The following is a 22,946-nucleotide window of genomic DNA, read 5'->3' on the forward strand; positions in this document are numbered from 1 at the left end:
CCATCACTGAACTGACCCATGGACACACTTTCAAGGAATCTTCATCTCATGTTCTTGACGTTATCTCTTTATTTGTTATTATAATTACTTCCTTTTTTTCGTATTTTTCAGATTGTCTTCCTTTGCACACTGGTTGTCTGTTTGTGTGTAGGATCTGTTTTTTGTTTTACTCCGGATTCCCACAAGAAAACGAATCTCGGGTTTGAATATGGTGACATACATGTACTTTGATCAGAAAATTACTTCGAACTTTTGAGAGTCTCCAGTGCTGAGAATCCCAAATATTTGTCACTTCCATGTGGGCAAGTTATGGGAGAGAGACGAGGTCTGTCCTCCGAGGCTGGTGGGGGTGGGGGGAGACTTGACAGAAGGATGCAAATTTATAAGTGGGCGGTCCCAGACTTTTGAATAGTTCCCTAGTTTAAGATGGACTATTGACCTCGTTTTGCTCAAGGGTATCAGAAACAGGAGGGGAGAGGAAGGAGTTTAAAGAGGTTCTGAGGGGTAAGTTTTTTTTTACATGGGAAGGGTGAAATCTAACGCACTGCCACTGTTTAAAAGGCTGTGGTTTACGGGAAGAGATAGGAGGTCCAGAGAGGATTTGAAGAAAACTTTTTTACACTCTGTGTCTGTGTGTGCTGCAATCAGGGAAAACACTCTCTAACAGGTTGGCGGACACAGAGACCCTCTGGACATAAACCTCAGAGAGGCAAAAGAGGTGGGGGCATGGTACTGTTGATCAGAGATAGTGTCGTGGCTGCTGAAAAGCAGGGAGACATGGAGGGATTGTCTACGGAGTCTCTGTGAGTGGAAGTTAGGAACAAGAAGGGGTCAATAACTCTAATTTTAATTTCCCAAATATCAATTGGCATGTCCCTAGGGTGAGGGGTTTAGATGGGGTGAAGTTGGTTAGGTGTGTTCAGGAAGGTTTCCTGACACAATATCAGGATAAGCCTACAAGAGGAGAGGCTGTACTTGATCTGGTATTGGGAAATGAACCTAGTCAGGTAACACACATCAAAGTTGCTGGTGAACGCAGCAGGCCAGGCAGCATCTCTGGGAAGAGGTGCAGTCGACGTTTCAGGCCGAGACCCTTCGTCAGGACTAACTGAAGGAAGAGTGAGTAATGGATTTGAAAGTTGGAGGGGGAGGGGGAGATCCAAAATGATAGGAGAAGACAGGAGGGGGAGGGATGGAGCCAAGAGCTGGACAGGTGATAGGCAAAAGGGGATACGAGAGGATCATGGGACAGGAGGTCCGGGAAGAAAGACAAGGGGGGGGGACCCGGAGGATGGGCAAGAGGTATATTCAGAGGGACAGAGGGAGAAAAAGGAGAGTGAGAGAAAGAAAGTGTGCATAAAAATAAGTAACAGCTGGGGTATGAAGGGGAGGTGGGGCCTTAGTGGAAGTTAGAGAAGTCGATGTTCATGTCATCAGGTTGGAGGCTACCCAGACGGAATATAAGGTGTTGTTCCTCCAACCTGAGTGTGGCTTCATCTTTACAGTAGAGGAGGCCGTGGATAGACATGTCAGAATGGGAATGGGATGTGGAATTAAAATGTGTGGCCACTGGGAGATCCTGCTTTCTCTGGCGGACAGAGCGTAGATGTTCAGCAAAGCAGTCTCGCAGTCTGCGTCGGGTCTCGCCAATATATAAAAGGCCACATTGGGAGCACCGGACACAGTATATCACCCCAGTCGACTCACAGGTGAAGTGTTGCCTCACCTGGAAAGACTGTTTGGGGCCCTGAATGGTGGTAAGGGAGGAAGTGTAAGGGCATGTGTAGCACTTGTTCCGCTTACACGGATAAGTGCCAGGAGGGAGATCAGTGGGGAGGGATGGGGGGGACGAATGGACAAGGGAGTTGTGTAGGGAGCGATCCCTGCGGAATGCAGAGGGGGGGAGAGGGAAAGATGTGCTTAGTGGTGGGATCCTGTTGGAGGTGGCGGAAGTTACGGAGAAAAATATGTTGGACCCGGAGGCTGGTGGGGTGGTAGGTGAGGACCAGGGGAACCCTATTCCTAGTGGAGTGGCGGGAAGATGGAGTGAGAGCAGATGTACATGAAATGGAGGAGATGCGTTTAAGAGCAGAGTTGATAGTGGAGGAAGGAAAGCCCCTTTCTTTAAAAAAGGAAAATATCTCCCTCGTCCTAGAATGAAAAGCCTCATCCTGAGAGCAGATGTGGCGGAGACGGAGGAATTGCGAGAAGGGGATGGCGTTTTTGCAAGAGACAGGGTGAGAAGAGGAATAGTCCAGATAGCTGTGAGAGTCAGTAGGCTTATAGTAGACATCAGTGGATAAGCTGTCTCCAGAGACAGAGACAGAAAGATCTAGAAAGGGGAGGGAGGTGTCGGAAATGGACCAGGTAAACTTGAGGGCAGGGTGAAAGTTGGAGGCAAAGTTAATAAAGTCAACGAGTTCTGCATGCGTGCAGGAAGCAGTGCCAATGCAGTCGTCGATGTAGTGAAGGAAAAGTGGGGGACAGATACCAGAATAGGCACGGAATATAGATTGTTCCACAAACCCAACAAAAAGGCAGGCATAGCTAGGACCCATACGGGTGCCCATACTACACCTTTAGTTTGGAGGAAGTGGGAGGAGCCAAAGGAGAAATTATTAAGAGTAAGGACTAATTCCACTAGACAGAGCAGAGTGGTGGTAGAGGGGAACCTAGTCAGGTGTCAGGTCTCTCAGTGGGAGAGCATTTTGGAGATAGTGATCACAATTCTATGTCCTTTACCATAGCATTGGCCAGGGATAGGAACAGACAAGTTAGGAAAACGTTTAATTGGAGTAAGGGGAAATATGAGGCTGTCAGGCAGGAACTTGGAAGCATAAATTGGGAACAGGAGCTCTCAGGGCAACATACGGAAGAAATATAGCAAATGTTCAGGGGATATTTGCGTGGAGTTCTGCATAAGTACATTCCAATGAGACAGGGAAAGGATGTTAGGGTACAGGAACCGTGGTGTACAAAGGCTGTTGTAAATCTAGTCAAGAAGAAAACAAGAGCTTACGAAAGGTTCAAAAAACTAGGTAATGATAGAGATCTAGAAAATTATAAGGCTAGCAAGAAGGAGCTTAAGAAAGAAGTTAAGAGAGCCAAAAGGGGCCATGAGAAGGCCTTGGTGGAGGATTAAAGAAATCCCCAAGGCATCCTACAAGTATGTGAAGATCAAGAGGATAAGATGTGAGAGAATAGGACCAATCAAGTGTGACAGTGGGAAAGTGTGTATGGAACCGAAGGAGATAGCAGAGGTACTTAATGAATACTTCAGTATTCACTACGGAAAAGGATCTTGGCAATTGTAGGGATGACTTACAGCAGACTGAAAAGCTTGAGCATGTAGATATTAAGAAAGAGGATGTGCTGGAGCTTTTGGAAAGCATCACGTTGGATAAGTCACCGGGACCGGACGAGATGTGGGAGGCAAGGTAGGATATTTCTGAGCCTCTGGCAATGATCTTTGCATCATCAGTGGGGATGGGAGAGGTTCTGGAGGATTGAAGGGTTGCAGATGTTATTCCCTTATTCAAGAAAGGGAGTAGAGATAGCCCAGGAAATTATAGACCAGTGAGTCTTACTTCAGTGTTTGGTAAGTTGATGGAGAAGATCCTGAGAGACAGGATTTATGAACATTTGGAGAGGCATAATATGATTAGGAATAGTCAGCATGGCTTTGTCAAAGGCAGGCTGTGCCTTACGAGCCTGATTGAATTTTTTGAGGATGTGACTAACTAAACACATTGATGAATGTAGTGTATATGGATTTCAGCAAGGCATTTGACAAGGTAACCCATGCAATGTTTACTGAAAAAAGTAAGGAGGCATGGGATCCAAGGGGAGGGACATTGCTTTGTGGATCCAGAACTAGCTTGCTCACAGAAGGCAAAGAGTGGTTGTAGATGGGTCATATTCTGCGCGGAGGTCGGTGACCAGTGGGATGCCTCAGGGATCTGTTCTAGGTCTCCTACTCTTCACGATTTTTATAAATGATCTGGATGAGGAAGTGGAGGGGTGGGTTAGTATATTTGCTGATGACACAAAAGTTGGGGCTGTTGTGGATAGTGTGGAGGGCTGTTAAAGTTTAGAGTGGGACAGCGATAGGATGGAGAACTGCGCTAAGAAGTGGCAGATGGAGTTCAACCGAGATAAGTGTGAAGTGGTTCATTTTGGTCGGTCAAATATGATGGCAGAATATAGTATTCATGGTAAGACTCTTGGCAAAGTGGAGGATCAGAGGGATCTTGGGGTCTGAGTCCATAGGACACTCAAAGCTGCTGTGCAGGTTGACTCTGTGGTTAAGAAAGCATATGGTGTATTGGCCTTCATCAATTGTGGTATTGAGTTTAGGAGCCGAGAGGTAATGTTGCAGCTATATAGGACCCTGGTCAGACCTCTTGGAGTACTGTGCTCAGTTGTGGTTGCCTCACTACAGGAAGGATGTGGAAACCATAGAAAGGGTGCAGAGGAGATTTACAAGGATGTTGTCTGGATTGGGGAGCATGCCTTATGAGAATAGATTGAGTGAACTTGCCCTTTTCTCCTTGGAGTAATGAAGGATGAGAGGTGACCTGATAGAGGTGTATAAGATGATGAGAGGCATTGATCATGTGGATAGTCATTTTCCCAGGGCTGAAATGGCTATCATGAGAGGGCACAGTTTTAAGGTGCTTGAAAGTAGGTACAGAGGGGATGTCAGGGGTAAGTTTTTTACACAGAGAGTGGTGAGTGGCGTGGAATGGGCTGTCGGCGACGGTGGTGGAGGCGGAAACAATAGGGTCTTTTAAGACAGTGGTCCCCAACCACTGGGCCGTGGACCGGTACCGAACCGCAAAGCAAGTGCTACTGGGCTGCGAGGAAACAATATGATTTGGCGATATGAAACAATATGAGTCAGCTTCACCTTTCCTCATTCCCTGTCACACACTGTTGAACTTGAACACCACCCCCCCACCCCCCGTCAGCTGGTCCACAAGAATATTGTCAATATTAAACTGGTCAGCAGTGCAAAATAGGTTGGGGACCCCTGTTTTAAGAGACTCCTGGACAGGTCCATGGAGATCAGAAAAATAGAGGGCTGTGGGTATGTTTAATGTGTACAGTGAAACAATATTACAAAAAATAAGACATATCTTGGGAATCAAAGAAATATTGACGGGAAGAAAGCAAGAGGAAGACAAAGACAAATGATGATGGAGACAGCAGCCAGAGAACTGGAAATGAATACCAATGAATTAGAAACATAGAAACATAGAAAATAGGTGCAGGAGTAGGCCATTCGGCCCTTCAAGCCTGCACCGCCATTTATTATGATCATGGCTGATCATCCAACTCAGCACCCCACCCCAGCCTTCCCTCCATACCCCCTGACCCCTGTAGCCACAAGGGCCATATCTAACTCCCTCTTAAATATAGCCAATGAACTGGCCTCAACTGTTTCCTGTGGCAGAGAATTCCACAGATTCACCACTCTCTGTGTGAAGAAGTTTTTCCTAATCTCGGTCCTAAAAGGCTTCCCCTCTATTCTCAAACGGTGGCCCCTCGTTCTGGACTTCCCCAACATCGGGAACAATCTTCCTGCATCTAGCCTGTCCAATCCCTTTAGGATCTTATACGTTTCAATCAGATCCCCCCTCAATCTTCTAAATTCCAACGAGTACAAGCCCAGTTCATCCAGTCTTTCTTCATATGAAAGTCCTGCCATCCCAGGAATCAATCTGGTGAACCTTCTTTGTACTCCCTCTATGGTAAGGATGTCTTTCCTCAGATTAGGGGACCAAAACTGCACACAATACTCCAGGTGTGGTCTCACCAAGGCCTTGTACAACTGCAGTAGTACCTCCCTGCTCCTGTACTCGAATCCTCTCGCTATAAATGCCAGCATACCATTCGCCTTTTTCACCGCCTGCTGTACCTGCATGCCCACTTTCAATGACTGGTGTATAATGACACCCAGGTCTCGTTGCACCTCCCCTTTTCCTAATTGGCCACCATTCAGATAATAATCTGTTTTCCTATTTTTGCCACCAAAGTGGATAACTTCACATTTATCCACATTAAATTGCATCTGCCATGAATTTGCCCACTCACCCAACCTATCCAAGTCACCCTGCATCCTCTTAGCATCCTCCTCACAGCTAACACTGCCACCCAGCTTCGTGTCATCCGCAAACTTGGAGATGCTGCATTTAATTCCCTCATCCAAGTCATTAACATATATTGTAAACAACTGGGGTCCCAGCACTGAGCCTTGCCGTACCCCACTAGTCACCGCCTGCCATTCTGAAAAGGTCCCGTTTATTCCCACTCTTTGCTTCCTGTCTGCTAACCAATTCTCCACCCACACCAATACCTTACCCCCAATACCGTGTGCTTTAAGTTTGCACACTAATCTCCTGTGTGGGACCTTGTCAAAAGCCTTTTGAAAATCCAAATATACCACATCCACTGGTTCTCCCCTATCCACTCTACTAGTTACATCCTCAAAAAATTCTATGAGATTCGTCAGACATGATTTTCCTTTCACAAATCCATGCTGACTTTGTCCGATCATTTCACCGCTTTCCAAATGTGCTGTTATCACATCCTTGATAACTGACTCCAGCAGTTTCCCCACCACCGACGTTAGGCTAACCGGTCTATAATTCCCCAGTTTCTCTCTCCCTCCTTTTTTAAAAAGTGGGGTTACATTAGCCACCCTCCAATCCTCAGGAACTAGTCCAGAATCTAACGAGTTTTGAAAAATTATCACTAATGCATCCACTATTTCTTGGGCTACTTCCTTAAGCACTCTGGGATGCAGACCATCTGGCCCTGGGGATTTATCTGCCTTCAATCCCTTCAATTTACCTAACACCACTTCCCTACTAACATGTATTTCGCTCAGTTCCTCCATCTCACTGGACCCTCTGTCCCCTACTATTTCTGGAAGATTATTGAAGAATTGATCCACTTGACCAGAAACAGGAGTGTGTGGGCCATGGCAGTCAAAGCTCAAACCGGGCATGGCACCTGATGATGATGATGATGATGATGATGATGATGATGGGTAAGCCTAGGTAATTTCTTAAATAAGGACACGTTCAGCACAGCTTTGTGGGCCAAAGGGCCTGTATTGTGCTGTAGGATTTCTATGTTTCTGAGGGGACTGACTGAGTGTAGGACTTCCATAAACAGATACATTGGGTAGCATACACAATGGGTCAAAGGGCCTGTTTCCGTTCTGACTGAATGTCTGTCCTGAACTACAAAATGGAGGGTGTGTGGGAGGGAGCGGTTAGATTGATCTTAGACGGGACATAGAGCGCTACAGAACAGAAACAGGCCCTTCAGCTTATCTAGTCTGTGCCACACCATTAATCTACCTCACCCCATAGATCTGCACCCAGACCCCTCCACACCACATCCATCTGCCTATCCAAATCCCTCTGAAATGTCGCAATCAAACCCACATCCAACAGTTCCTCTCACAGCCGTCTGAGTGAAGACATTTCTCCTCAGGCTCCCCTGAAAGATTTCACTTTTCACCTTTAACCCATGACCTGAAGTTATACACTCACCCAACCTCAGTGGGTAAAGCTTGCTTGCGTTTACTCAACCTATACTCCTCATCATTTTGTATACCCCTATCAAATCTCCTCTCATTCTCCTAAACTCAGGGGAGTAGTCCACCTAGTCGACCTTTCCTTATAACTCAGTAGAATAAAAGGGGTAGCAGGACATCGTGGGCCGAAGGGCCTGCGCTGTGCTGTAGTGTCCTATGTTCGACCCGTCAATCTCTGAAGCCCCGGGCCCGGCTCCGGCTCCAGACGCGGAAACCTGCTCGCTGTGTACACATTGTCAGCCGAGCAATATTTTCCGGATTTCAATGTTCCGCTAAACCACAGGCCGTCTGCTACACCCCTCCTCACACGCAAACGAACTGCGGCTGGAGAGGAGGGTAGGGCGAGCAGAGAAGGAGGCTGTTGGGGGAAGAAGGGGCTGGGAGAGGGTGAGGGGAGAGAGGGAGGGGGCGGAGGGGAGGGGAGAGTGGTGCAGGGGAGGATGGGGGGTGCGAGGATAAGGGGGTGGTGAGGGTGAGGGGTGGGGGAGACTAGGGGAGGGGAGAGTGGGCAGGTGGCTTGAGTGGGGGGGGAGGAGGAGAGAGGACGAGGGGGAGTAGGACGGAGGCGGACGGAGGAGTGTGGGGTTGAAAGCGGAACAGGCATGGTTTCCCCAGCTCCGCGCTGGCGGATGGATTTAACGCCCTCTCCTGGAATGAACGTCCCGATGAGTTCCGGGAGAGGCGGACAAACAGCCGAGGAGGCTGGCCACCAGACAGGAACAGGCTGGGAGGGGCTCTCAGTGTCCGAGAGGTGGGGATGTCAGGAGGCCATCTGCGGGAGGAGACCTCAGGCAGATGTGACCCACCCTTACACCGGGACCGACGGGGGGCGGGAGGAGAGACAGTTCGGAGTAGGAGGGTTCTGGGGGAGTCCGTTCCAGGTGAGACAGGTCAATGGGGATCCCCGGGGTGCAGGGTTTCCCTCGGTGTGAGTGGCAGACTCATCCGTGGTCCTCAGACATGAGCAGGCGGTGGGGAGTCTCGGTGTTAGGATTCCCCTCAGGGAAAACACTCCCCTGGTCCGGGAGGAAGGGGCTCTAACGCCGGGAGACCCCCTACCACTTTCATTCTGCCCTGGAGCCCACAGCATCACCACTCAGCCCTCCCACACCCACTACCCCCTCACCTCATCTGGAGAGAAGCACGAGACAGAGGAGTAGAGTTAGGCTACTCTACCCGGCGAGTCTGCTCTTCTACCCCATCATGGCTGATTAATTATCCCTCTAAACCCCAATCTCCTGCCTCCATCCCCACGATGCCCCGACTAATCAAGAACCCATCACCTCCACTTTAAATATACCCAATGACTTGGCCTCCACACCGTCTATGGCAATGAATTCCAGAGATTCGCCAGCCTCAGGCTAAAGAAATTCCTCCTCATCTCAGTTCGAAATGGACATCCCTCTATTCTGAGGCTGTGTCCTCTGATCCTAGACGCCCCCGCTACAGGAAACATCCTCTCGTCCGAGACCTTTCAATATTCGATAGGTTTCAATGAGATCCCCCCTCATCCTTCTGAACTCCGGCAAGTACAGACCCAGAACCATCAAATGCTCCTCAAACGTTAACCCTTTCATTCCTAGGATCATTCTCGCGAACCCTCTCCAATGTCAGCATATCCTTTCCCAGATAACGCTGCTCACAGTACAAGTGCGCTCTGACCGATGCCTTACATCCCCATCTCATCCTTGCGTCTCCCCTCCACCCTCAGATTCCCCCATTTACCCCCAAACCCATCCCCTTTAACCCTTCATCTGCCCGCCTGGATCAAAATCTGTTATAACAGTAATAAGCCATTTGGCCCCTCAATGCTGTCCAGTTAGGGAACTTCCCGGAGGCCCACCCCCGACCCTCAGCTCGATAAGGGTCCAGTTTCGATCCCTCGAGTTTAGGGCCTTTAGGGTCTCCCAGTCGAATCGGGCAGCATTCCTCATCCTACCGCTAACCCACGGCACAAAGCAATCCTCCCCTTCCCGCTCTCCGCTCCTCTCACCCCTGTCCCTTTTCCTCCCCCTCCCTCCCTCCTCTTTCTCCTCCCCCTCCCCGCTCTCACTGCCCAGGACGGTGGTGTCCGCGGTTCAGATCCGATCGGTCCGGACCTCGGTGAGAGCAGCAAACCGCGGTGACGGGGAGACCTTTATCCCGACTCCGCTGCCGGGGCTGGGAGCCAGCGGCCAAACATCTTTCCTCAACCCGGGGGAAGACGAAATGACATCGGTAACAGTTCAAACCTTACCTCGAGAAATTCGCCAAATTCTGTCCGCGGCAGTCTGACTTCAGCTCCCCGTCTCTCCCCCCTCCCTCCTTCTCTGACTGTCTCCTCCCCCTCTCCGCCTGGCTGCTCCCTCTCGATCCTATCTCCTTCCTTCTGTCCCTTTACTCCCTCCTTCATCACCTTCTCAGTCCCGCCTCGTTGTCCATCTCCTCTCTGCCTGACCCTCACTCACTCGTCCTCCCCTCCCTGACCCCCTCACCCAAGATGGATACACTCGGGGGTGGTAGGCTGCTGTAATGCTGGGGTTTGGCTGCCGGGGGTGCGGACCCGCCCCGGACACAGGCCGGGAGAGGAGGAGGGATGGGTGGGGGGCAAGTGAAGTTCTTCCCCTCCCTCGGGGACAGTGGGAGTAGGAACGATGGGTGCATTTCTCTAGCGCCCTCAGTAGCTCCTCGGCCGTCTCAAAGCTGGTGAGTGTGTGTGTTTTCGGAGGTGTCCGCTGAAGAGCCTTGAACCCGACCCACCGTTTCCCTCCCCACGGTCGCTGCCCGACGACCTGAGTATTTGCCATTGTTTGGAGTTGTTGTTTTGTCCCTTTCCGGCGGCCGAGGAAGCCACTCGTTCCATTGGTTCTGTGTGAACCCTCATCCCCGCAGCACAGCAAGATCCTCCTCACAGACTCGGCCGCGGTTCATCACGGTCGCTAACTTGCCCCGAACCCCTCTCTTTGCGCCGTGTGTCCGGGGGCGACACGGCAGCGTGGCGATTAGCATAATGCTCGACAGCGCCAGCGACGGGTTCCATCCCCGCTGCCCTCTAAGGAGCGAGTTCGTACATTGTGTTGGTTCCCTTCTTCCAAATATATATCGGTTAGTATGTTAATGGATCACTTCGGCGGAGCGCCTCGTTGGGGCTATATCTTTAAATTTATTAAGAAGCCTCTAAAATCAGTCTCCACACTTTCTGCTGCTTCACTCCGAAATCCCACTTTATTTTCTGTTTTATCAAGTTATTAGCTCTGCTGAATTCCCAGCCCTCCCCCGATCTTCGGCCTTGCTGCAGATTTCTGGCAGCGTTAGATGTTTTTTCCCCATAGATTCAGTTTCCCCGGTAATTGATGGTTGGCTCACTTTTACTGTTGTGTCTGTTTGCAAATCCCTACTCGGTATTGCGTCCTCGTTCCCGAAGGCTGAGAAAAGGCAAGTCTAATGCCCAGCGCACGCGTTTAAAGTGAGAGGGGGTCATTACACGGGAGATGTGGAGGTCAAGTTTTGTTTTACAGAGAGTGGTGGGTGTCCGGGGAGCGCTGCCTGGGGTGATGGTGGAGGCGGAAATATTAGGGGAATTTAAAGAGACGTTTAGATAGACACATAATTGAGAGGAAAATGGAAGGATAGAAGAGATTAGTTTAGCTGGATTACTCATTTCAATGGTTCGGCACAGCATAGTGGGCCGAAAGGCCTGTTCCTTTGCTGTTCTCGTCTGAAGTCTCAGACCGTGGGACTAGCCGAGTTTTCCCAGAAGTAGCAGAGAAACACCGGGTCTGTGCCGACCCCACTTGTCTGCATTACAGCGTCATAGAGCAATACAACGCGGGCATTCGGCCCATCTAATCCATGTTAACCACAGCGCCCACCCCGCTCGTTCCAATCTCTTGCGTTTGGCTCCAAGCTCCACACCCTTACAGAGGCGAATACAATCATAAATCACCGGTGAATCCACTCAGTCTTTTTTGGGGTATCAAGAAATAGAGGGTACACGTTTAAGGTGAGAGTGGTTTAAGTGGAATTTGAGGGACACTTTTTAAAAAAAAACAAGTAGTATCTATGTGGAACGAGCTGCCAGAGGAAGTGGTTGAATAAAACAGTTAATGGTGGGGGTCCACGGCATGAAAAATGTTGGGAACCCCCTGGTTTAGAGGGATATGACCCAAATGGGGGCAAATAGGACTAGCTTGTTGAGTCAAAGGGCTTGCTCTTGCTCCACTCATTCCAGTACCTCTTCAGCGTTGTTACAATCCCTGCCTTCACTAGCACCTGACAGCTCATTCCAGATACCAACTACCCCGAGTGAAGATTTACTCAGACTCCCCACTCTCACCTTCAGACTACGCCCTCTAGTTATAGGCACCCCTAGCACGCCAGAACATCTTTTCTCAGATAAGGGGGTCCAACATTCCAGTCTTAGGTTACTTCCCTGTCAGTCTCTGATTATTTTATATATCTCTATTACACAATAATAGAACACTACAGCACGGAAACAGGCCTTTTGGCCCATTGAGTCTATGCCAACCTATTATTCTGCCTAGTCCCGTTGACCTGCACCCGGACCATAGCCCCCAATACCCCTCCCATCCATGTACCTATCCAAACTTCTCTTAAATGTTTCAATCGAACCCAGTCCTCCACTTCTATTGGCAACTCGATCTAAACGCACCACCTTCTGAGAGAAGAAATTTTCCCCTCTGATTCACCTTTCACCCTTAACATAATACTTCTAGTTCTAGACTCACCTAACCTATACCCCTTATAAGATATAGGAACAGAAGTAGACCACTCGACCCATCGAGTCTGCTCCAACATTCAATCATGGGCTGATCCAATTCTTCCAGTCAACTCCACTCCCCTGTCTTCTGCCCATACCCTTTGATGCCCTGGTTAATCAGGAACTTATCTACCTCTGTCTTAAGTGCGCCCAATGATTTGGTCTCCACAGCCACTTGTGGCAACGAATTCCACAGATTTAGCACCCTCTGACTAAAGTCATTTCTCTGCATCTCTGTTCTAAATGGACGTCCTTCAATCCTGAAGTTGTGCCCTCTTGTCCTAGACTCCCCTACCATGGGAAATAGCTTTGCCATATCTAATCTGTTCAGGCCTTTTAACATTCAGAATGTTTCTAAGATATCCCCCCTCATTCTCCTGAACTCCTGGGAATACAGCCCAAGACCTGCCAGACGTTCCTCATATGGTAACCCTTTCATTCCTGGAATCATTCTTGTGAATCTTCTCTGAACCCTCTCCAACGTCAGTATATCCTTTCTAAAATAAGGAGCCCAAAACTGCACACAATGCTCCAAGTGTGGTCTCATGAGTGCCTTATAGAGCCTCAACATCACATTCCTGCTCTTATATTCTATACTTCTAGAAATGAATGCCAGCATTGCATTCACCTTCTTCACCACTGACTCAACCTGGAGATTAACCTTTAGGGTATCCTACACAAGGACTCCCAAATCCCTTTGCATCTCTGCATTTTGAATTCTCGCCCCATCTAAATAAGAGTCTGCCCATTTATTTCTTCCACCAGTGCATGACCATACACTTTCCAACATTGTATTTCATTTGCCACCCGTTTTTGCCCATTCCCCTAAACTATCTAAGTCTCTCTGCAGGCTCTCCGTTTCCTCAACACTACCCACTCCTCCACCTATCTTTGTATCATGGGCAAATTTAGTTACAAATCCAGTAATCCCATAGTCCAAATCATTGATATACTTTGTATAAAGCAGCAGTCCCAACACTGATCCCTGTGGAACTCCACTGGTAGCTGGCAGCCAGACAGAATAGGATCCCTTTATTCCTACTCTCTGTTTCCTGCCGATCAGCCAATGCTCCACCCATTCGAGTAACTCCCTTGGTGTAATTTCATGGGCTCTTATCTTGCTAAGCAACCTCATGTGCGACACCTTCTCAAAGGCCTTCTGAAAATCCAAGTACACCATATCTACTGCATGTAATTTCCTCAAAATATCGCAGTAGGTTAGTCAGGCAGAATTTTCCTTTCAGGAAACCATGGTGGCTTTGGCCTATCTTGTCATGTGCCTCCAGGTATTCTGTAATCTCATCCCTAACAACTGATTCCGACAATTTACCAACCACTGATGTCAGGCTAACAGGTCTATAGTTTCCTTTCTGCTGCCTCCCACCCTTCTTAAATAGCGGAGTAACATTTGCAATTTTCCAGTCATTGGGTACAATGCCAGAATCTATCGATTCCTGAAAGATCATTGTTAATGCCTCTGCAATCTCCCCAGCTAATTCCTTCAAAACCCAAGGGTGCATTCCATCAGGTCCAGGAGATTTATCCACCCTCAGACCATTAAGCTTCCTGAGCACCTTCTCAGTCGTAATTTTCACTGCACAAACTTCACTTCCATGACACTCTTGAATGTCCAGTATACTGCAGATGTCTTCCACTGTGAAGACTGATGCAAAATACACATTCAGTTCCTCTGCCATCTCTGTGTCTCTCAGTACAATATTTCCAGCGTCATTTCTATTGGTCCTATATCTACCCTCAACTCTCTTTTACCCTTTATATACTTAAAACAGCTTTTAGTATCTTCTTTGATATTAGTCACCAGCTCCCTTTAATAATTCAACTTTTCCTTCCTAATGACCTTCTTAGTTTCCTTCTGCAAATTTTTAAAAGCTTCCAAATCCTCTATCTTCCCACTAGCTTTGGCTTCCTTGTATGCCCTCTCTTTTGCTTTTACTTTGGCTCTGACTTGACAGCCATGGTAGTGTCCTGCTTCCATTCAAAATTTCTTCTTATTTGGAATATATCTGTCTTGCACTTCCCTAATTTTTCGCAGAAACTCCAGCCATTGCTGCTTTGCTGTCCTTCCTGCAAATGTCCCTTTCCAGTCAACTTTGGCCAGTTCCCCTCTCATGCCATTGCAATTTCCTTTATTCCACTGAAATACTGACACATTGGAATTTAGTTTGTCCTTCTCAAGTTTCAAAGTAAACTCGATCATATCGTGATCACTGTTTCCTAAGGGTTCCTTAACCTTTAGCTGGCTTATCACCAAAATTATGTGTATAATTTTGTACACATCTATCAAATCTCCCCTCATTGTCCTACGCTCCAGGGAATAAAGTCCTAGTCTATTCAAACCCTCCCTAGAACTGAGATCCTCAAGTCCTGACAACATACTTGTAAATTTTCTCTCCTGTCACCTCGCAGTGGCGCAAACTTGAAGGAAGACTGCCCCAGCCTATCCAGGGAAGGAGGGAGAGAGTGAATCAGTGTGGCCAGAGCTGAGCAACAACACACTGCTCCTCTGCACATCCCACTGCGACTACCACCATCTCCCCCCCCCAATTACCCCAACCCACCTACACCCCTCCTTCAATACTCTACCCACACCACTCATCCCCTATCCAGCCATATAACTCAAGCCCTCCGATCCAGGCAACATAATTGTGAACCTCTCCCAGCTTAATCATGTTGTTCCAGTAATGTGGTGATCAGAACTGAACACGGTACCCCAAGTGCACCCAAGAAACATCTTATACATCCCAACTCTTCAACTTGATACCATTACAGATAAAAATGTCAGACACCTTCACCACCCTGTAGACCTGTGTCTCCACTTTCATAGAAACATAGAAAATAGGTGCAGGAGTAGGCCATTCGGCCCTTCGAGCCTGCACCGCCATTTATTATGATCATGGCTGATCATCCAACTCAGAACCCCGCCCCAGCCTTCCCTCCATACCCCCTGATCCCCGTAGCCACAAGGGCCATATCCAACTCCCTCTTAAATATAGCCAATGAACTGGCCTCAACAGTTTCCTGTGGCAGAGAATTCCACAGATTCACCACTCTCTGTGTGAAGAAGTTTTTCCTAATCTCGGTCCTAAAAGGCTTCCCCTCTATCCTCAAACTGTGACCCCTCGTTCTGGACTTCCCCACAATCGGGAACAATCTTCCTGCATCTAGCCTGTCCAATCCTTTTAGGATCTTATACGTTTCAATCAGATCCCCCCACAATCTTCTAAATTCCAACGAGTACAAGCCCAGTTCATCCAGTCTTTCTTCATATGAAAGTCCTGCCATCCCAGGAATCAATCTGGTGAACCTTCTTTGTACTCCCTCTATGGCAAAGATGTCTTTCCTCAGATTAGGGGACCAAAACTGCACACAATACTCCAGGTGTGGTCTCACCAAGGCCTCGTACAACTGCAGTAGTACCTCCCTGCTCCTGTACTCGAATCCTCTCGCTATAAATGCCAGCATACCATTCGCCTTTTTCACCGCCTGCTGTACCTGCATGCCCACTTTCAATGACTGGTGTATAATGACACCCAGGTCTCGTTGCACCTCCCCTTTTCCTAATCGGCCACCATTCAGATAATAATCTGTTTTCCTATTTTTGCCACCAAAGTGGATGACTTCACATTTATCCACATTAAATTGCATCTGCCATGAATTTGCCCACTCACCCAACCTATCCAAGTCACCCTGCATCCTCTTCACTGCTAACACTGCCACCCAGCTTTGTGTCATCCGCAAACTTGGAGATGCTGCATTTAATTCCCTCATCCAAGTCATTAATATATATTGTAAACAACTGGGGTCCCAGCACTGAGCCTTGCGGTACCCCACTAGTCACCGCCTGCCATTCTGAAAAGGTCTCGTTTATTCCCACTCTTTGCTTCCTGTCTGCTAACCAATTCTCCACCCACACCAATACCTTACCCCCAATACCGTGTGCTTTAAGTTTGCACACTAACCTCCTGTGTGGGACCTTGTCAACAGCCTTCTGAAAATCCAAATATACCACATCCACTGGTTCTCCCCTATCCACTCTACTAGTTACATCCTCAAAAAATTCTATGAGATTCGTCAGACATGATTTTCCTTTCACAAATCTATGCTGACTTTGTCCGATGATTTCACTGCTTTCCAAATGTGCTGTTATCACATCCCTGATAACTGACTCCAGCAGTTTCCCCACCACCGACGTTAGGCTAACTGGTCTATAATTCCCCGGTTTCTCTCTCCCTCCTTTTTTAAAAAGTGGGGTTACATTAGCCACCCTCCAATCCTCAGGAACTAGTCCAGAATCTAACGAGATGGTTTCAGAACCATGTTCACTATCAATTACAATATACTGCCTCGTTATAGGAAGGATGTGGAAGCTTTAAAGAGGTTGCAGAGGAGATTCACCAGGACATTGCCTAGATTAACGAGCATGTCTTTGAAACTAGGTTGAGTGACCTAGGGCTCTTCTCTTTTTGAGATTTTTTGCCAGAACGGAAATCTCAAAGACTAAGGGGCCAGAGTTTTATGGTGATTGGAGGAAAGTACAGAGGGGAAGTCAATGTGTGTATGTTTTTTTAAAAACACAGTGGAATGCACAGTCAAAAGGTGGTGGTCGAGGCAGATATATTAGGATCATTAAAGAGATGCTTGATTAGGCATGAGGATGAAAGAAGCATAGTCTGTGTTCGGAACAGGATCAGAAGCTGAAAGGCCAGTACTGTACTGTACTGTGCTGCACTATGTTCAATGTACCATGTTTTCTGTGCCTCTACCCCAAGGTCTCTCTGTTGTATTACACACCTGCCATTCACTGTGGCTACCTGAGACTGATTAAATTCTCAAAAAGTACACCACTTTAACAGCCATAAACAATGGTCTAAAATCCATCCCTCACCAGCTCAGCCTTTGTAATTTGACACTGACCTGTGTGGTTTGGGTTTCTGGTATGGTATGTTGACAGATCCCTTCTGTCACATACACACATCAAAGCTGCTGGTGAACGCAGCAGGCCAGGCAGCATCTCTAGGAAGAGGTACAGTCGACGTTTCAGGCTGAGACCCTTTGTCGGGACTGCTGCGTTCACCAGCAACTTTGATGTGTGTTGCTTGAATTTCCAGCATCTGCAGAATTCCTGTTGTTTGCCCTTCTGTCACATGGTGGTGTGTGGAGATTCCTTGTGTCACACTGTGGTGTGTGGAGATTCCTTGTGAAACACTGTGGTGTGTGCAGAGATTCCTTGTGTCACACTGGGGTGTAGAGATTCCTTGTGATACACTGTGGTGTGTGGAGAGATTCCTTGTGTCACACTGTGTTGTGTGGAGAGATTCCTTGTGTCACACTCGGGTGTCTGGAGAGATTCTGTGTCACATTGGGGTGTGTGGAGAGATTCTGTGTGTCACGCTGGGGTGTGGAAAGATTCCTCATGATACACTGGGGTGTGTGGAGAGATTCCCTGTGATACACTGGGGTGTGTGGAGAGATTCCTTGTGTCACACTCCGGAATGTGGAGATTCCTTGTGCCACACTGGGGTGTGTGGAGAGATTCCTTGTGTCACACTGTGGTGTGTGGAGAGATTCCCTGTGTCACACTGGAGTGTGTGGAGAGATTCCTTGTGCCACACTGTGGTGTGTGGAGTCTGAAAGACTCATCGTCAAACACTGAGCAAAACAAACACACAGTCTGCAGATTCGCGGGAATATATATTTGGAATCTCTGCCGCGCCTCATTTTGTTCAAATCTTCTTTGATCTGGTTGTAAAAACTTGATTCTTTTTATATATAAAGACATTGTGCATTCTATAAACTGTAAAATCAGCTCATTACTTGTTGAGCACCGAGTTTTAACGATTACCCAGCACTGTGACTGATATGGCACCAGGAGTGGCAGGGAGTGGGGCCCCACCACTCTCCACCCACGCCATCCCAGACACCGGGAGTCAGGAAAGCAGCAGGGATGGTCGTGGGGAGACCAGGAGGAGATGCTCTCCGGCTGTTTGACAGTTCAGGTGTTTGGGGGGGGGGGGTTAGTAGGGTTGGCCCAGGTCTCTGATGTGTGTCACGAGAAGCAGCATTTGAAAAGATTCAGTGATCCACTCGAGGCAAGGGTGTCATTACAACTGTGCCATGTCCCTCTGGTGGGCTTCTGATTTGACTGAGGGGGAAAATCACACTGTAGGTGATCTAAAGGGGCTTCCCAGCAGGATCCTTTTATGCTGTCAGACCAGCCAGGGGTGGGCTGAGGTAGGGGCATTTTTGGAAGGCGATTCAAAACCCCGCCCCAGACCCCACCTGTGAAAAGGGCTCCCCAGAAGCAGATGCTGTCAATGATCACACTGGCACAGACTGAACGAGCCAAATGGCCTTCATCCAGGGAAATAAGTGAAGGAGCTTTCTAGACTGTGGTCTAGGACATCTGGTCTGCTGTCCGAAGGAATGTGAAGTGTGCGTGTGAGACCACAGACGTGAGAGCAGAATTAAGCCATTTGACCCATCGAGTCTGCTCTGCCATTCCATCATGGCTGATTTATTATCCCTCTCAGACCCCATTCTCCTGCCTTCTCCCCGTAATCTTTGACATCCTTACTAATCAAGAACTAATCAACCTCCGCTTTAAATATACCCAATGACTTGGCCACCACAGCCGTCTGTGGCAATGAATTGCACAGATTCACCACCCTCTTGGTGATCCTGGTAAAGAAATTTTCCTCACCTCTGATCTAAATGGACACCACTCTATTCAGAGGTTGTGCCCTCTCGTCCTAGATTCCCCCACTATAGGAAACATGCCCTCTATCTAGGCCCTTCAATATTCAGAACATTTATGTAGAGAGAGAGAGACAGAGAAAATAAGTATGTGTGCACATTTGTTGTGTGTGTGTGTGTGTGAGGAAACTGTTGATTTCCCACCCCCCCCACCCCACCCCACATGCTCAGCCCCACCCTCAGACTGTCCAAGCCCATCATTCCAAACTCCACGTTGTCTTCCAGTCTCTTGGATACTTGATTGCAGACCAAAGGCTCTCTCTGTCCCTGGTGTTGAAGGAGGGAGACCCTGTCCAAATCACGAAAGGTCTGTCTCTGTCTCTCTCACACACAGAGGTGTGTCCTTCTGGGTCCGCCTGCTCGCCCCTTCCCCTCCAACGACCGACCCTACCCCTGGGAGCGTGCGGGAGGGTGGGTGGGTGCCTGCTGGAAGGGCAGTGAGAAACAATTAGTCACGGGGCAGGGGGGTGGGTGGAGGACAGGCAAATAACAACTACTTACACGGCCGAGACTAGCGGGCTGCGGCTCCTGCCCTGCCCGCTCCGAGGTGCTTGTAGATATTGTCAGGATGCCGGATCACCAACTTCGTTCCCTCCAGTTCAATTCCCTGCAGGGGAGGGGGGAGAGCAGGGAAAGAAAAGGGGAGAGAGGGAGTAGGAGATGGGGAGGAAGGGGGCAGAGGGGTGGGGGAAGAGAATCAGAGTGGGCAAACAAATCACCACTCCCCCACATAACTCACTACAACCCTGCTCCCATCACCTCAATGGACCCCACTCCCACCCTCCCGTCAACCTATTCCCCTTCCTCCCTTCCCATCCCCCTCTCCCCCTCCCCTCCGTTCTTCCCAGCTTCACCCTGATCTCCACCAGCAATTGTGCCCTCAGTTCTGCCAGGACCTGACCCCACCCATGACCTCCTGAACACCCCCAATGGCTGCTTTATGACCCCAAAAATTCCTCCCTTTTGTCTATCCAAAACCACCTCACTGCTACAGATGGTGCGGGTGCTGTACGAATGCAAGTTACTGTGGTTCTCCACAACCCCCTTCCCATTCTACGCTTGTATTGTGAGCAGGTTTGTGCCCCATATCTGAAAAAGGACGTGCTGGTATTGGAGGGGGTCCAGCGGAGGTTCTCAACAAGGATTCCAGAAATGAAAGGGTTAACATGAGGAGCATTTGATGGCTCTGGACCTTTACTCAGTGGAGTTCAGAAGAATGTTAGGTCGGTGGGGGGGGGGGGGTGTAGAAGAGAATCTCATTGAAATGTATAGAATATTGAAAGGACCAAGGGCACAGCCTCTGAATTGAGGGACGTCCATTTGGAACAGAGATGAGGAAGAATTTCTTTAACTGGAGGGTGGTAAATCTGTGGAATTCATTGCTACAGAGTGCTGTGCAGGCCAAGTCATTTAAGGCGGAGGTTGATAGGTTCTTGATTGGTCAGGGCGTCAAAGGTTATGGGGAGAAGGCAGGAGAATGGGGTTAAGAGGGAAATAGATCAGTCATGATGGAATGGCAGAGCAGACTCAATGGGCCAAATGGCCTAACTCTACTCCCCCATTTTATGTCCTCCCCCTTTTTCTCTCCTACCCACACCTCCCTCTTCTCTCCCACTTCCCTGCCTCTTGAGTTAAAATTACTTTGGTGACAGCAGAGAAACTGGACGGACTGACAGCGCTCCTCCTATGGCCATCATAGATAGAGCGGTGAGACCGACTGTTCTGTGGAAGCCCCAGCATCCATAGTTCTGGAACCAGCGACGGTGCCCTCATTACTGCCACAGACAGGTCTCTCTGCCCATCCACGGCCAGAGGATATGTCCTAGGCTGAACATATTGATGCAATAGCGAAGAAGGTAGAACAGCAGCTACAGTTGGTGAAGAGTTTGAGGAGATCTGGTATGTCTTTCTGCAGCAGAGAACATTCTGACTGGTTGCATCACTGTCTGGTTTGGAGGCTCCACTGCACAGGATTGAGAGGATGCAGAGGATCGTCAACTCAGCAAGTCTGATTAAGGGCACAACCCTCCCCACCACTGAGGGCATCTTCAAGAGGGTGCTGCCTCCCATTCAAGGACACACCCTTCACCACCCAAGACAGACCTTCTTCTCATTTCAACCATTGGGTGGAGCTATAGGGGCCAGAAGACACACACTCAATGTTTTAGAAACAGCTTCTTCCCCACCGCCGTCAGATTTCTGAGTGGTCCATGGACACTACCTCGCTGGTTCACTTTGCTTGCACTATTTATTTAGTAATTTATGGTGATTTTATGTATTGCTCTAAAGTGGTAGTCCTTCGGATTCGAAGAAGACACTTTAGAAACCTGTGTGTGATGGAGTTTTAAGTGGAACAGCCGTTACACAGGGGCAATCCCACTCTCTCGGCAGAAGAGACCTTGATCCAGTGGCACAGACAACCGTTACGGCTGGAGACCTCTCCTGCTGCAGTGGATGACCAGGACGTGGAAGTGTCTTGTCGTGCTCTTAGTGCTCCACAACGCCTGCTGGGCCTGCCTTCCTGACCGTTGGACCATTAATTGGTCTCCCCTGCTCAATCTGCCAGGGCCAGACTTCACATGCTGGGACAGGCAGATCCCCTACCTCACCTGTCGGCTACCCTCACCTGGTTTGGCCCGTCTGCTGAGACGGTTTACCAGGTGTGTAGCCACTGCTCTGTACTGCTGCTGTAAACCAACAAACCTCACGTCGTGTCAGTGATGATAAACCTGAGCCTGGTTAACAAGGGTCTCTGTCTGGCTGTCCAACGGCTCCCACTGGTGGCAGCAAGTTCCAATCACACTGCAGACCTCTGGTCTCACAGTCCTGGCCGGGATCCCCAGTCCCACAGACATCCCAGCACCCTAACGTACCTGTAACTCTGCAATGGCACGTTCGGCTCCTTGCTTGGTAGTGAAGTTAATGAAGGCACAAAAGCGATCTTGAAGCATTCTGATGCTGTGGATGGTTCCAACTCTGTGGAAGGGACACAAGCCATCAGTTCATAGGCTGGGTAGGGTGAACAACCCAGGCTGGAGTGAGTTAGACTGGCTGATTTGACGGCGTTGCAACAATAACCTTGCACTCAGTGTTAGTAAGACCAAGGAACTAACTGATTGTGGATTTCTGGAAGGGGAAGTTGAGGGAACACACACCAGCCATCATCAAGGATCAGAGGTGGAGAGGGTGAGCAGTTTCAAGTTCCTGGGTGTCAGCATCTCTGAGGATCTATTCTGGGCCCAACACGTCTATGCAGTCACAAAGAAGGCACAACTGTGGCTAAATTTCCAGTTTGAGGGGACTTCTCATAAATCTCCACAGATGCACCGTGAAGAGCATTCTGACTGGTTGCATCACTGTGTGGTATGGAGGGGCCACTGCACAGCACTGGAAAACACCATAGAAAGTTGTAACCTCAGCCAGCTACAGCGTGGGCACTAGCTTCTACAGCACTGAGGACATCTTCAAAAAGCACGGAATCAAGAAGGTGACACCCGTCATGAAAGACCCTCACCACCCAGGACATGCTTCAGGAGCAGTGTCTTCTCCACCACCACCATCACATTTCTGAACAGTCCAGGAACACGATCTCACCATTCCTTTTTTTGTAATTTACAGTAATTTTATGCCTTTACACTGTATCACTGCTTTAGCAGAGCAGCCAGCATAATCAAAGACGCCGGCCACAGAGGATAATCCTTGATCTCTCTACCATCAGGCAGAAGATACCAAAACCTGAGAACATTAACCAGCCTGTACCCCGTACTGACAGAGACAGGCTCCCACCACCCACAGACCCACCTG

The 22,946-nt window shown here is 48.8% G+C and overlaps 2 protein-coding genes and 1 long non-coding RNA gene across 11 annotated transcripts in view; 1 reads left to right on the forward strand and 2 right to left on the reverse strand.

Annotated features, from left to right (window-relative positions):
• Positions 1–9,915, reverse strand: part of LOC134345875 (lysyl oxidase homolog 3B-like) — a 58,647-nt gene extending 48,732 nt beyond the window's left edge. For 4 of the 5 annotated variants that reach the window (XM_063047193.1, XM_063047190.1, XM_063047189.1 and 1 more), the window contains exon 1: positions 9,846–9,897. The gene's annotated coding sequence lies outside the window, so the exon portion shown is untranslated. Of the gene's footprint in view, positions 1–9,845 lie in introns of all 5 variants that reach the window. The other variant, XM_063047192.1, reaches the window with a different exon arrangement.
• A 304-nt stretch (positions 9,916–10,219) lies between these two features.
• The window catches only part of LOC134345880 (uncharacterized), a 69,420-nt gene continuing 56,693 nt past the window's right edge, over positions 10,220–22,946 (forward strand). Inside the window, exon 1 of the long non-coding RNA XR_010017787.1 lies at positions 10,220–10,294. This is a non-coding gene — a long non-coding RNA (uncharacterized LOC134345880). The remainder of the gene's footprint in view (positions 10,295–22,946) is intronic.
• LOC134345878 (tetratricopeptide repeat protein 31-like) overlaps positions 15,810–22,946 on the reverse strand; it is a 75,170-nt gene continuing 68,033 nt past the window's right edge. For 2 of the 5 annotated variants that reach the window (XM_063047201.1, XM_063047200.1), the window contains exons 16-18: positions 22,016–22,118; positions 19,644–19,749; positions 15,810–19,568 (exon numbers count right to left, since the gene is read on the reverse strand). In XM_063047201.1, coding sequence (XP_062903271.1) covers positions 19,654–19,749; positions 22,016–22,118 — 199 coding nt within the window. In that variant the 3' untranslated portion in view covers positions 15,810–19,568; positions 19,644–19,653. The remainder of the gene's footprint in view (positions 19,569–19,643; positions 19,750–22,015; positions 22,119–22,946) is intronic. The other 3 variants (XM_063047199.1, XM_063047198.1, XM_063047197.1) reach the window with 3 other exon arrangements.

This window comes from Mobula hypostoma, chromosome 4 (assembly GCF_963921235.1).
Source record: "Mobula hypostoma chromosome 4, sMobHyp1.1, whole genome shotgun sequence".
NCBI lineage: Eukaryota > Metazoa > Chordata > Chondrichthyes > Myliobatiformes > Myliobatidae > Mobula > Mobula hypostoma.